At 37.4% G+C, this 13,512-nt stretch overlaps 3 protein-coding genes across 4 annotated transcripts in view; 2 read left to right on the top strand and 1 right to left on the bottom strand.

The window, feature by feature from the left end:
- LOC104736667 (phosphoglucan, water dikinase, chloroplastic) overlaps positions 1 to 342 on the bottom strand; it is a 6,499-nt gene extending 6,157 nt beyond the window's left edge. The window contains exon 1 of one of the 2 annotated variants that reach the window (XM_010456688.2): positions 41 to 342. In XM_010456688.2, the coding sequence (XP_010454990.1) occupies positions 41 to 225 (185 nt within the window). In that variant the 5' untranslated portion in view covers positions 226 to 342. The remainder of the gene's footprint in view (positions 1 to 40) is intronic. The other variant, XM_010456689.2, reaches the window with a different exon arrangement.
- On the top strand, positions 7,490 to 11,273 carry LOC104736666 (T-complex protein 1 subunit gamma). Its single transcript, XM_010456687.2, has 13 exons — positions 7,490 to 7,636; positions 7,724 to 7,785; positions 7,873 to 7,945; positions 8,222 to 8,289; positions 8,391 to 8,460; positions 8,575 to 8,643; positions 8,725 to 8,796; positions 8,914 to 8,987; positions 9,359 to 10,021; positions 10,099 to 10,224; positions 10,366 to 10,470; positions 10,574 to 10,648; positions 10,747 to 11,273. The coding sequence occupies exons 1-13, from the start codon at positions 7,612 to 7,614 to the stop codon at positions 10,930 to 10,932; spliced, it is 1,668 nt and encodes a 555-aa protein (XP_010454989.1). The 5' UTR covers positions 7,490 to 7,611; the 3' UTR covers positions 10,933 to 11,273.
- LOC104736665 (sugar transport protein 13) overlaps positions 13,150 to 13,512 on the top strand; it is a 4,705-nt gene continuing 4,342 nt past the window's right edge. The window contains exon 1 of the mRNA XM_010456686.1: positions 13,150 to 13,363. Within this exon, the coding sequence (XP_010454988.1) occupies positions 13,231 to 13,363 (133 nt within the window). The 5' untranslated portion in view covers positions 13,150 to 13,230. The remainder of the gene's footprint in view (positions 13,364 to 13,512) is intronic.

Genomic DNA, 13,512 nt, shown 5'->3' with positions numbered 1-13,512 from the left:
AAAAAAAAAAAAAAAAAAAAAGTGAAAGAAGAAGTGATACATGGTGGAAGAGGAAGAAGAAGAAGCAGTGCAAGTGAGGCGAGAAGAGGAGTTTCTGAGTCGGTGAGATTGGTGGCTGAGATGAACTCTGCGAGTGAAGTTAACAAGTTTAGGAAGTGTTGATGAGTTTCTAGTGATGAAGGTGAAAGGAGAGCTGCAACAATGGTGGCTGCCAATGCTCTCCATTGGAGGTGGTGTGTGTGATAAGAGATTTTGTTTTGTTTTGTTTTGTGTTCAGTCTTCAAAGTATATCAAAGGATTCAAAAGCCATTAACCAAAAAAAAATCAAATCAATTATAGAGAGTTTTCGCTTTTTTCGTATCGAGGAAATTGCTAAAACACATGTACAAAATATAAAAATATCTTCTATGAGAAAAATCTAATATTTTTATTTATTTTAACCAATGAATAATAAAGAAAAGAACAAAACTCTCTCGACTCGTGAGTCTTAAACCATTCTTTTCGTAAAAAGTACGTAAAGATAGATCACCATAAATTTGTCCTAGGAATACGATACGTTCTCTAATTAGAAAAAAACTAGTACTGCTACTAGATTAGAGCATTTATATTTAATCAAAGTAAATCATTTTCTCTTGAAGTTAGAAAGGAAGCATAAGCGATTGACAACATGAAAAATCTTATCGGAAATGGTTCGAACTTAGTAACTTACGCTTCATACAGTGCCGGCTCAAGGTTTTTAGAGGCCCTAGGCAATTTTTTTTTTTGAACGAAAGACTAATTTTTTTTTTTAACATCTGTTATATGTTAAAAAAAAATATAAATTTCATTTTGATAATATATAAACACTTGGAGTGCTAATGGATTAAATTAATAGGTTGAATAGGTTGAATGATCAGCCAATTTTTTTACCATTTGAGATAAATAAGTTGGAAAACTTATTCAACTCATTCAACCAAAAAACCTGGAGAAATGAACAAATTATAAAGAAAATTTGTTAAACTCTTTCATCTCCTATTTAGTTCAACTCATATTTTTTCAACTCATTCATCCCTAATGCAACCATTTCCACCCTTGGTAAGATTATAAAAATTTATTTCATTCTACGTTGGAGTCAGTTGAGATAATTATAGAAGATAAAGAGTCTTTTTGGTTATTGACTCGTAAAAATAAATCGTTAAAACATATTTTAATAAATTATTTTTGTATTACAAATTTTGTTTTTGCCTCTTTTATCTTACATTATTTTTTTGTGCCCATTTATCTTGCATTATTTCTTTATTGTACCCCTTTATCTTGCATTATTTATTTTTTGTGCCTCTTAATCTTATATTATTTGTCTCTTTAATCTATGAACACGGGGCGGTCGCACCCCTTGTCCCATATCTAAGCCGGCACTCATACTAACTAATGATATCGCTATCATAAATGAGATCAAATTGATGCGTGTAGGGGTTTATGTATCTATGGACTATGGTTAATGTTAATGTCTTTTTTTTTTTTTTTAACACTGAAAGAACTTTATTAATTGTTTGCAGAGTAGTCACAATGTAAACTCGGAATGATAAAAGACGGAACATAGAAATAATTGTGAACTCTTGCATTGTTTGGTATGACTGATCTCGCCAACATATCTGCACATTTGTTGCTTTCTCTTGGTACCCAACTGCATTTGACATTCTCAAACTTTAAGCTCCATTTCTTCACATCTCTGATCCAATTGAGAACTGAGAAATTTTTGGTTTTGCCTTGTAATAGGTTGAAAATCTCTCTGTTGTCCCCTTCTAAATGGATATTCTTGATACCTTTAGTATGTGAATGTTGCATTGCCATTATCAATGCCTGAAATTCACTCTCTAGTGGATTGGTTGTGCATTCTCCTTCTGCATGACCAGAACCAACATAAACACTTTCACTATCCCTGAAGATCCATCCAGCTTTTGATTTTGTTTCTTGGTTGATAAAGGAACCATCATAGTTACATTTCATCCACCCTTCTTCTGGCGCTTGCCAATGCGTTGTGTTTCTTAGTCGTGAATTTGCTTGATATGATGGTGGTTGAAGAGACACCACAAACGTCTTAGCGTTTATCCATTCACAGGTATCTTTATTTGCGTTGCGTAGACATGATTTCCAACTGATATGCTTTGTTGGAAGGTGATGAGGTTTCTATTCTTCCATAGTCTCCATAATATCCAAAATGGTAATTGTTGAGTTACCTCTGTAATTTCTTTCATTGAACTCTGAGTTATTAGCAGTTGCAGCTTTTCTTCTAAACTCTTGTGAGGGTCTAATAGGTTGGTAAATGGCATCCCTGAAGCTCTCCAAATTTCTTGAGCATAAGAGCACTCAAAAAACAAATGGTTTGATGTTTCCTCTTCATGACAACACCGTCGACATAAGGACTGATTACTTATATGTCTATATTTCAATTGGGCTCCTGTTGCTAGTGCTCCAGAGAGTAATCACCATAAGAAATACTTGATCTTTGGGGCTACTTTTAATTTCCAAACTGCAGCCTTGAGTGTAGGATTACCTGGAGGAGGAAGGATATGTTGTTCCGAGGAATGTGTTGAGAGCCAATAAGCTGATTTGACTGTGTGGATACCAGTTCTTGTGTAGTGCCATCCAATTAGATCTTCTTGTGCTTCATCGCATATTTTGATTGCCAAAACTGTATTAACATCAGTTTCATGAATTACTGCTTTAACCTTTTCTTCATTCCACCCAGCTCTTTCTGTATTCAATAACTCTACAACCCTCAAATTCTCCGCTGTATCAAAAATATTTTTTGGTTGTGGTGCCCGCGGTGGGTTTAATGGTAGCCAAGGATCTTCCCATGTACTGATTTTTGTTCCATCTCCAATTACATATCGAAGTCCTGTCTTCAGAAGATCTCATCCATGAATGATAGATTTCCATATGTAGGATGACTTTGCTTTTTCAGTGGCATTGAGGATATTGGTGTCTCCAAAATACCTTGCTTTTAAAACTTTTGCCATCATACAATCGGGATTTTGTAATATCCTCCATGCAAGTTTGCTGAGTAGACCACTGTTAAAATGTTCTAGATCTCTGAAACCTAAACCACATTCCTTTTTGGTAAACTCAATCTATTCCATGCAAACCGGTGCATACCTCTCATATCATCATCTGTACCCCACCAATATTTTGCCAATATGCCGTTTATTTCCTCACAAATCTCTTTTGGTAGTTTATATATGTTCATGGAGAAAACTGGCATTGCAAGAGCTATTGATTTTAGAAGTACCTCTTTTCCAGCCGGTGAGAGGAATTGTTTGTTCCAGCCTTGTGTTCTGTCTTTGACCTTCTCCAAAATAAATTGAAACATCTCTGTTTTTTTCTTTGTAAACTCTTCTGGCAATCTCAAATATTTTCCTGCTCCATCATTGTGAATCCCCATAATTCTTCGTATTCTTCTTTTAACTTATGGCTTGACTCTGCTTCCAAAGGTGATGGATGATTTCCTGAGATTGATGGCCTGTCCCGAGGCTTTCTCATAAGTTATGAAGATCTTTTTCAAGGCTTTGCACGATTTTTCATTGGCCAGAGTGAAAAACAGAGAATCATCAGCAAATAATAAGTGAGTTATAGCTGGTCCACCGTTGCTGATTTTTATTCCTTGAAGGTTTCTTTTCTGCTCTGCCATGTTTACCAAATGGGTGAGAACCTCAGCACAAATTATGAAGAGATATGGAGATAGCGGGTCTCCCTGACGTAGACCTCTTTCTGGCTGTATGGACCCATGAGGTGATCCATTGATCAAAACTGAATATCTTACTGAAGAGACACATGCAATTATCCAACTTATCCATATTTGATCAAAACCCATAGCTCTCATCGTGGTTTCCAAGAAACTCCATTCCAGACGGTCATAGGCTTTTGTGATATCAGTTTTCACAGACGTATAGGAGTTTGATTGTCGTTTATGCACCTTGAGAGCATGGTGAACTTCATGAGAAATAATGATGGTATCGCTTATCATTCTTCCTGGTATGAAAGCTGCCTGATTCTCTGAGATTATTCATGATAAGCTCTCCTTGAGTCTGTTTGCTAAGATCTTGGATATTATCTTTTAGTTCACGTTACACAGCGCTATTGGTCTAAAATCCGCCATTGTTATCGGATTGACAATCTTTGGAATTAGACAAATATTGGTATGGTTGTGGAGGCAGTCCATATTGATTCCTTGGAAAAAACCTTGGATTTCCGCAACAATTTCTAGTTTACTGTCATCCGAGAACTATTGGTAAAATATGCTAGAGAAACCATCTGGTCCTGGAGCACGTTGGGGACCTATCGAGAAGACTGCACTCTTAATTTCATCCTCTGTAACGGCTCTGGTAAGTCTATTATTTATATTCGCTGATACCCGTCTCTCAAAACCCTGAAATAACTCACTGATGTTCAAACCTGATGCTGGCTGAGTGGAGTAGAGGTTCTGAAAATATTGAATAGCCGCATTAGCTATATGAGACTCTGATTTTCCAATTATGTCGTTGTTGTCCTGAATTGCATTAATCCGATTTCTGATCTTTTTTGCCTTGGCTGCATTATGGAAGTAAGATGTGTTACGGTCTCCAAGATTTAGCCAGGTGTTGTGACTCTTATTCTTCCAATGAAATTCTTCTTCTATGTAAGCTTCATTCAATTGTCTCCGTAGTTTTGCTCTCTCCGAAGGGCTACTGTTCCCAGTTGCAACACCTTTGTCAAGCTTATGTCGAATCAGACCAATCTTTTCTTCAGCAGTCGCTCTATTGATCCGTTTCCATTTTGATATCTCTTTACGACAGTGTATTATTCGTTGAGACATTGAACCAGAACTGGAATTACGAAACTCTCTCCATCCCTTTAACACTGCATCTTTGAACCCTTGCTGGTGGTATAACCTTGAGTCATAAGTGAAGAAACCTTTTCTTGTCTCAGTACCGTCTGCAATGGTTGTGATGAGCGGTCTATGATCGGATTCTTCATATTCTAGGAACACTGTTTCAGATGCAGGAAATTGGATATACCAATACGAGTTAGCCATTGTACGATCCAGGCAACTAATGACGGAATGTGTACCCCTTTGGGCAGCCCATGAGAAGCGAGCACCAACTGTATTTAAATCTGTAAAATCACAATGTCTTACCATCTTTCTCATAGCTTGAAAAGTAGATTCTGGTCTGATCCTTCCTCCTCTTTTTTCATCATTGCTCAATAGTTCATTAAAATCTCCCAATATGAACCACGGTTTGTTATTTCTGGTTATGGCCAGTCTTTCTAATCTTTCCCAAAGATCATTTCAGTAGTAGGGATTGGGATGACCATACACAAAAGAAAAGTAGAAACTGATTCCATTACTTAAGATTGTACAATCAATAAGATTAGAAGACTTGAAATGAACAACAACATCAACATATTTCTCCACATAACTACTAGCCCTCCGCTTAGACCGTCTGGTGGAACTGTTACTGACTGATGAAAACCCAACTCGTGAACCTTTTCAAACACAACATCATCCTTTTGCTTTGTTTCCGATAGGCAAATGATGTCCAGAAGATACTTCCTTACCATCTTCTTGAGGCGTCGAACTGTAGGGTCATTGCCTAACCCCTAACAGTTCCAACAGGCTGTCCTCATGGTGGATATGGTGGATTAGGGCCCACCTCACCTCTATTCAAGTCATGAGTGGAGGATCCACTTCCATCCTCAAAATAGTGTATTTGCATCTTGACAACATTTGTGACATGAGAAGCCTCCATATAGTCCTCTCTCTTTCTCTTTCCTTTATCTCTTGTTGTTTCCTTGTTCTCATGAGATCGAGCAGCAACATCCATTATGTTAGGATTTGGATAGATGGAATTGCGGAGCATAGTAGAGCTAGTGGATCCGACATTATTCTCTGTAACATTTTGAAAAGGAAGAATGGGGGTAATCAGATGATTAGTATCAAAAGGATCACCTACCAAGTTTGTAGCACCACAGTTGGACAAGATCACAATGTCTTGTCAACTGTTGTGTTCCGGATCTATGTCTGAAAGCTTAGAATCATCATCTACTGCTTGTTCCCCTTGATGTTCATTTAGATTTTCCCCTGGTTCGGCAATCTCTATCTGGTATTGGATGACCATCTTCTCCTATCCCCTGAATGTGGACTCTAGGGTTACCCACCATATCATCATCCTCTTCATTATCAGTATCGTCGTCTGGATCATTGGGACCACCGTTTTGGATCAGACAGCGCCCAGAGTCATGCGTTAACATACCGCAAACTTCACAGAATCCCCGAAGACGTTCATAGAAAAAACTTAGAACTGTATTCACACCGGGTGTGAATTGATAGTTACGTTGAAAACGCAGGAGGTTATCAACATTCCAATGGACACGAACCCGAACAAATTCAACTCTGGACACCGTTGCTTCGTCGAAATCCACTTCTATAATATCACCCAGGTACCGAGCGATACTGTCGATAACAGCCAAGTTTAGATACTGAAAAGGAATACCCCTTATCTAAATCCAGAAGGGTATGTAGTTCAGCGCATTTGGATCCATTTCCGGAGACCATCGTTGTAGAACCAACATTCGATCCGCAAAAGCACAGGGTCCGCGACGAAGGACGGTTTCAAGTGATTCTTCAGAGGGAAAAATGAATTGAAACCTTCGTTGTTCCACAATTTTGCCTCGAACAAGGCCCACCAGTCCCCAGGAGCGTGGGAGGGAGTTGATGATTTGGCGGATGTCTTGTTTGCGTGGGATGATGGGTCTCCCCAGAAGGCAGAACCGATTTGCGGCTGCTGCTTGTTGTACAACTGCCGTAGGGAGCGCAAAAAGGGCATCCTCAATGCCCATATCTATGTTTTGGAGTGCACGTCGGATATTATCAGCCATCAGGAATCGGGGAATGTAGAAACGAAGGGGAAAGAGATTCGGTGTTTTTAGATTTGTGTAAGAACACCCATAAAGCCCCAATCGATCCCGTATAAATAGATAACTCCATTGATGTGGAACTGCTACTTCGTGCAAAGTGTTATCGTCTTTGCCAGGGACAACCGCTCGATCGTGGGATTTGAGAAACCACCCCACTACGGCAAGAAAAACCGTTGGAATCTTCCAGAAAAGATGACAAAAAGGTAACCGTAAAATCACCTCTTGAGTCGCCATGTTTTTTTGTTAATGTCTTTTTCATATTCGGAAAAAAACCATAACCAATAGTAGTAATAAAAAGTAAATCACACTAAACCTTTAAATAACGTTTTTATCTCAATTTCGCTTCACTTTTTCATGCATCATCAGTCATCACTGATCACAGTTAAAGTGATTAAAAAAGTCTTGTTGGTTTAGGAAAATATTGTTTTGATGATCAAATCTATTGAAAGAAGAAAAAGGCTTATGGGGCTTCAACAGATATATTAATGGGCTTTTAAATTGGGCTTTTCAACCTAATAAGGAAAAAGGAATAAAAAAACAGAAAGGGAGAGAAAGAAGGAATCAGAGCAGTCTTCTTCCCCAGTTGCCGCTCTTTGAAACCGCAACTCACTCGCCGTCTCTCTCTCTCTCTCTCTCTCTTGAAGCTTCTCTTCACTCTAGAAACCTCAGATCGCAAATATGCAAGCACCGGTCCTCGTACTCAGTAAGGATCTCTTTCTCCAGATCTCATTTCCTCTTACTGCGATGTTTAAGTTTTGGTAACGAGATTTAACTCCTTAAAATGGTTCAGGCGATTCGTTAAAGCGTGAATCTGGAAGAAAGGTTCATCATGGTAATATCCAAGCTTCCAAGGTAATTTAATCCCTTCCTATTGTGATGCTCGCCTTCTCTCGCTACTGTGTCTCTGGTTCCGATCATTGTAGTTTTGTTGTTAAATAGGCTGTGGCTGATATCATTCGTACGACCTTGGGTCCTCGTTCTATGTTGAAGATGCTTCTTGATGCTGGTGGAGGTAGTTTTTTTTTAACCTTGTATTTTTAATTCTCATTTTTTAGGGTTTTTCTGTTCTCTGTATGTGTTGTAGATCTCACTAAGGAAGAGATTAGGTTTAAGTGTTTTTAGCTCTGGAGATATTGTTCTCATGTAGTTTTTATTAGTTGAAGTTGTTATTGTACACTTTTGTGTTAGATTTATATAAACCCTAAAAAATACATGTTGTTTCTGTTTGAGTTGGGGGTTTTAGTTTTTCTGAACCTTCGTCTTATTGTTTCTTCTTAAATCTTGACAGGGATTGTTGTTACCAATGATGGAAATGCTATTCTTCGTGAGCTAGATGTTGCTCATCCTGCAGCTAAGGTTTCTTTAACTTCTGTCCTCTCTCTCTATCTATTGTTCTTTTTATATTCCTGTTAAAATGGTTTACTGATCCATTTCTTTTTTAATTCTGGTGATTGTAGTCAATGATTGAGTTGAGCCGTACGCAAGACGAAGAAGTTGGTGATGGGACAACATCAGTTATCGTTCTAGGTAGGTGCTGCAGTGTTTTTTTTTTATTGTGGGATTAAGAAAATCAGGATGAAGATCTGTTCATAAGCATGGGTTCTTAAAGTCCTCGTTCCTGTGTTTTTTTCCCTTCAACAGCTGGAGAAATGCTTCACGTTGCAGAAGCATTTATTGAAAAGAATTACCATCCCACAGTCATATGCCGAGGTATGCTAGCACTATGGATTGCTTGTTGCTGTTATGTTACTCATCTTGTTGTCATCTTAGTGAATGCATTCTTCTCTGCAGCTTACATTAAGGCTCTCGAAGATTCTATTGCTGTTCTTGACAAAATTGCTATGTCAATTGATATCAATGACCGTAAGTCCATTTCTACCTTGTGTTTGCTCATTTGGATTCAAGTTCCAGCTACTTTGGTTTTCTGATGTTGGCTTTTCATTTACTTTTGTACTGATGGAAGAAACGTGCGAGTTGCAGGTTCTTCAGTGCTAGGGTTAGTCAAGAGCTGCATAGGGACAAAGTTCACCAGCCAATTTGGAGATCTAATTGCTGTAAGTACCTTAATTACTGTAGCCTCTGACTTTTGCATTAACTCCCGAGGTTTTTATACTCCTTACTATATATTGGACACGTCTAGGAAAGTAGGCATAGATACATCTAAATGTGACTTTTGGAATGTAATCTGTAACCTTGTCCATAGATGAAATTTTTTAAATTGATGACTGCTTACTTTAGCCAGTCATTTTATGGTGCCTGTTTGTTGAAATATTTATAGGATGAAGTTTTATATCAGATACCATTTACGTCTCACATATTGTTGGTGGACATTCAGTATTCATCTTGACATAGTTTTCTCTAGAACTATAATTGTTGTCGAATACCATACTCACATGTATTAATATGGCTTTATGTGTTCTTTTAGGATTTGGCCATTGATGCCACCACTACTGTTGGTGTTGATCTTGGGCAAGGTTTGAGGGAGGTAGATATTAAAAAGTACATCAAGATTGAGAAGGTTCCTGGTGGTCAGTTTGAGGACTCTGAGGTTCTTAAAGGAGTTATGTTTAACAAAGATGTTGTTGCTCCTGGTAAAATGAAGAGAAAGATAGTTAACCCACGTATCATTCTTCTTGACTGTCCCCTTGAGTACAAGAAAGGTGAAAATCAAACCAATGCTGAGTTGGTCAGAGAAGAAGACTGGGAAGTGTTGTTGAAGCTGGAAGAGGAATACATCGAGAACATTTGCGTGCAAATACTTAAGTTCAAACCTGATTTAGTTATCACAGAGAAGGGTCTTAGTGACTTGGCCTGTCACTATTTCAGTAAAGCTGGGGTTAGTGCAATCCGAAGGTTGAGAAAAACTGACAACAACAGAATCGCCAAGGCTTGTGGAGCAGTAATTGTGAACAGACCCGACGAACTGCAGGAGTCTGATATTGGTACTGGGGCTGGCTTGTTTGAGGTGAAGAAAATAGGAGATGATTTCTTTTCTTTCATTGTTGAATGCAAAGAACCCAAAGCGTGTACTGTACTCTTAAGGGGACCAAGTAAAGATTTCATCAATGAAGTGGAAAGAAATTTACAGGTTCGTTAGAGTTTATTTACAAACCCTTATGTCTTAATCATTCATTATCTTTTATGCCTGAGAGATTGTTCCTACAGGATGCCATGTCTGTTGCAAGAAACATTATCAAAAACCCAAAGCTCGTTCCTGGTGGAGGAGCCACAGAATTAACCGTCTCTGCCACATTAAAACAGAAGAGTGCAACAATCGAAGGCATAGAGAAGGTTGGCTTGCTTCTATTACATTTTGTTTCCGTGCAGAAAATTGCGTGGTTTTTTTTATGTTGCAAAGCTATATCGAGCTTTGAAGCCAAGTATGCTTTTCCCACACTGATATTTTTTTTTTTCTGAATCTTATATAATCAGTGGCCATATGAAGCAGCTGCCATTGCTTTCGAGGCTATTCCACGAACCCTGGCTCAAAACTGTGGGGTTAACGTGATCCGTACTATGACTGCATTACAAGGAAAGGTAATGTCCTGCACTACCAACCCCGACTGCTTTCTCTTTACCATTTCTTTTAGTTTATATACCAACTCTTTTCTCAATGCTTCAATTGTCGGTTTTGGTGCAGCACGCAAATGGGGAAAATGCGTGGACCGGTATTGATGGGAACTCTGGTTTAATAGCTGATATGAAAGAGTGCAAGGTAGATTGTTAAAACCCCATTACCATTGGTGTGATTCTCACTAACATGAAACCAATGTAACTCAAGAGTATGACTCTAACCTTTTAAAACTTTGACAGATATGGGACTCATACAATGTGAAGGCGCAAACATTCAAGACAGCGATAGAAGCTGCGTGTATGCTTCTGAGGATCGATGATATAGTGAGTGGTATCAAGAAGAAGCAAGCTCCCGGATCTGGACCTTCAAAGCCTACAATTGAGACAGAAGGAGATGCAGACAACGAGCAAATTCTTCCCGACTAGGAGAAGAGAAACACTTCGGTCTCAATAACCCAACTCTTTGTTCTCACTTGTTTAACTATTTCATCGGGTTCCTGGCTTCAATCTCGACTTTTTGGCTACCATATCTTAGGTGAGATAAGGTTTTGATGGTGGAGGGTTTTTTTCTTTTCTTTTGTCATCTTCTGAATGTTAGCTTTTTTGAATATTCGTAGTCACTTTGTTGGGTTTTTTAGAGTGCGCCAGCCTAGTTGTTATTGTCTTTATGAAATTTCTGGGAGTGAAGAAGACTTTTGTTAGTTTGTGTCGTTTTTTGTTGGAATATCTAAAAAATACTTCGACGGGATTGTTTTAGTTGACCGCTATTGTCAAATGTGTTTTTGTTTGAACACCATTAACTGCATTTCATACGTATTACGTACGGACCAGTGTAATTAGATAGAGAGATTCGGTTCGAGCTTTGACTAGACCAGTTAATAAGGAAAGATACATACGAAGACTGCTGTTCTTAAGAAGTTCTGTTTTGTCAGATTTCAATTCACTTTTAGTTTGTTCAGTTTAACAAATTACGTATAGAGATCGGTTTATACGATTTTGGTTTTAGATAATTGGGTTTGTGTGAGTCTACAAAAAACAAAAAAAGTTAAATTTTGATGTCGTTGTGTCTTTGATGCTATGCAGCAGTTTTTTCTTCTATTTTTGACATTTTGTTAACAGGATAATAATATAGCGTCACAGATATTTGAGTATTTAGTTTTTTTTTTTTTTTGGTTAACAGGATAATAATAAGACGCACACAAGCAAAGCATTTCGTAATTTTCTTTTCCTAATTTATTCATCGTCACGTTTTATTACTCGTTGTTTCTTTCATTTGATATTTGTCAAATTTGAATCGTTGACTCCAACTCTTACAAACTCTTCTTAGAAGATAATGATGTTTGAAAAGTAAACGCACACACACACTTTTTGGTCCAAATAGGATTTTTGTTACGTAATTAATTTCACCTGTATATATGTCAAGTGGATATAGTTTACTTAACATCCATGTCTAAACCAATGATTTCCGTGGTTTGATATTTCAACAATAAAATTTATACACACAACAACTAATATTCAATTTTGAATTTGTACTTAAATACCGATATCCGTTTAAAACTCCAATTACCAAATGTCACAAAGGAAATAAAATAATCATACTTAAAAAAAAAGGGAAAACCAATATGAATTATTTAAATTAAAGGTTAGATTTGTGTTGTTGTTGTTGTTGTTGCATATAGCTGTGCATATTTGGTTATTAGTCTTATCAGAAACCCAAAACATGGATAGTTATTGCCTTTTAAAGATATGGACCCATAAAGAACTATGCAAAAAGTGACAAGTTGGTAGATATATACAAATAACGTGACAGCAAATGAGAAACCCATGGGTAAACACAACACAAATTAATAATATAAAAACAATTTGGCTTAGACTAGTTGTAGTAATTTTGTCCCAATAATCTCATTCGAAAGAGTAAGTAAACAATAATTGCATAGAGTAGTGGTGAGCAAATATGGTTCTACATTATATTTATTTTATAAGATTTGGATCCATATTCTTAACTAGGGAGGTTGGTGGGTTGGAGTAGTGTCGGTCTACTTCTTACAATATATCTTTTCATCTCGATAATTTTCTGATATAGAATGCTGAATCCGATTATATGGTCCCATAGACCTTTCACGTACATATAACATCCATAAATTTTAAACAATGCAATAGATACTAGTAAGATGATATACACGTTACATGACGTCAGCTAATTTGTATGAACACACGAGGGTAACGGCCAAAATCGTTCATATTCTAAAAGGTATGTACGAGATATTTGCTTAGGCCGGTAGCAAGATTTTAACAACACATTGACAGTGATATAAGAAAATGTAACAATCTCTCTAATAAGAGAGGAGAATCTTATAATTTAACATAACAAAAAGTATAAAAAATTCAAGGATAATATTATAACAAGAAAGAGAAGCGTTATGACTTATGATGATAGGCAAATTGTATATTCAACTAAGGACTAAGGAGACGCCACATAAAGCAGAAGGAGATAGAAGAAACGTTTGTTGACCGATGACTTGATGACTCAGAAGCATGTGAACATAAATAGAGACGTGTAAGAATCTCATTGGCTGCAGACAATTTTTATTTGTGCTTCACTGCCTCATCTTCTCTATATAATGAAGTACCACCGCAATGGTCTCTTTAACTAAGTGTTTCCTTTTTGAACTCTTTAAGAGAAAATAACTTCTTAGATTTGAGCTTTCTGAAGAGATCCTCAGGATGGCCGGAGGAGGATTTGCGACTTCGGCGAACGGAGTGGAGTTTGAGGCAAAGATAACTCCTATAGTCATCATCTCTTGCATCATGGCTGCTACCGGCGGTCTCATGTTTGGTTACGACGTTGGTGTCTCCGGTAAGAATATTCAGATCTCTTAATTAGTTCTCTTTCTATAGGTAGAAATACAATCCTTTTATCTTATACTACACAAAAAGTAGAGCAAGTTTTAAATTTTATGGATACATAAGTTTTTTTAGTGCAAGTTTTCTCAAGTAATGATTTTT

Source organism: Camelina sativa, chromosome 13, assembly GCF_000633955.1.
Source record: "Camelina sativa cultivar DH55 chromosome 13, Cs, whole genome shotgun sequence".
In the NCBI taxonomy this organism is placed as follows: Eukaryota; Viridiplantae; Streptophyta; class Magnoliopsida; order Brassicales; family Brassicaceae; genus Camelina; species Camelina sativa.
This window is presented reverse-complemented; position numbering and strand designations above follow the sequence as displayed.

What these genes read in the sequence shown, in the direction of transcription:
- LOC104736666 (XM_010456687.2), top strand. Translation starts at nt 7,612, where the DNA reads ATGCAAGCACCGGTCCTCGTACTCA. An exon ending in GTCAATTGATATCAATGACC is followed by an intron (nt 8,797 to 8,913) that starts GTAAGTCCATTT and finishes TGCGAGTTGCAG; the next exon opens with GTTCTTCAGTGCTAGGGTTA. An exon ending in AAGTGGAAAGAAATTTACAG is followed by an intron (nt 10,022 to 10,098) that starts GTTCGTTAGAGT and finishes TTGTTCCTACAG; the next exon opens with GATGCCATGTCTGTTGCAAG.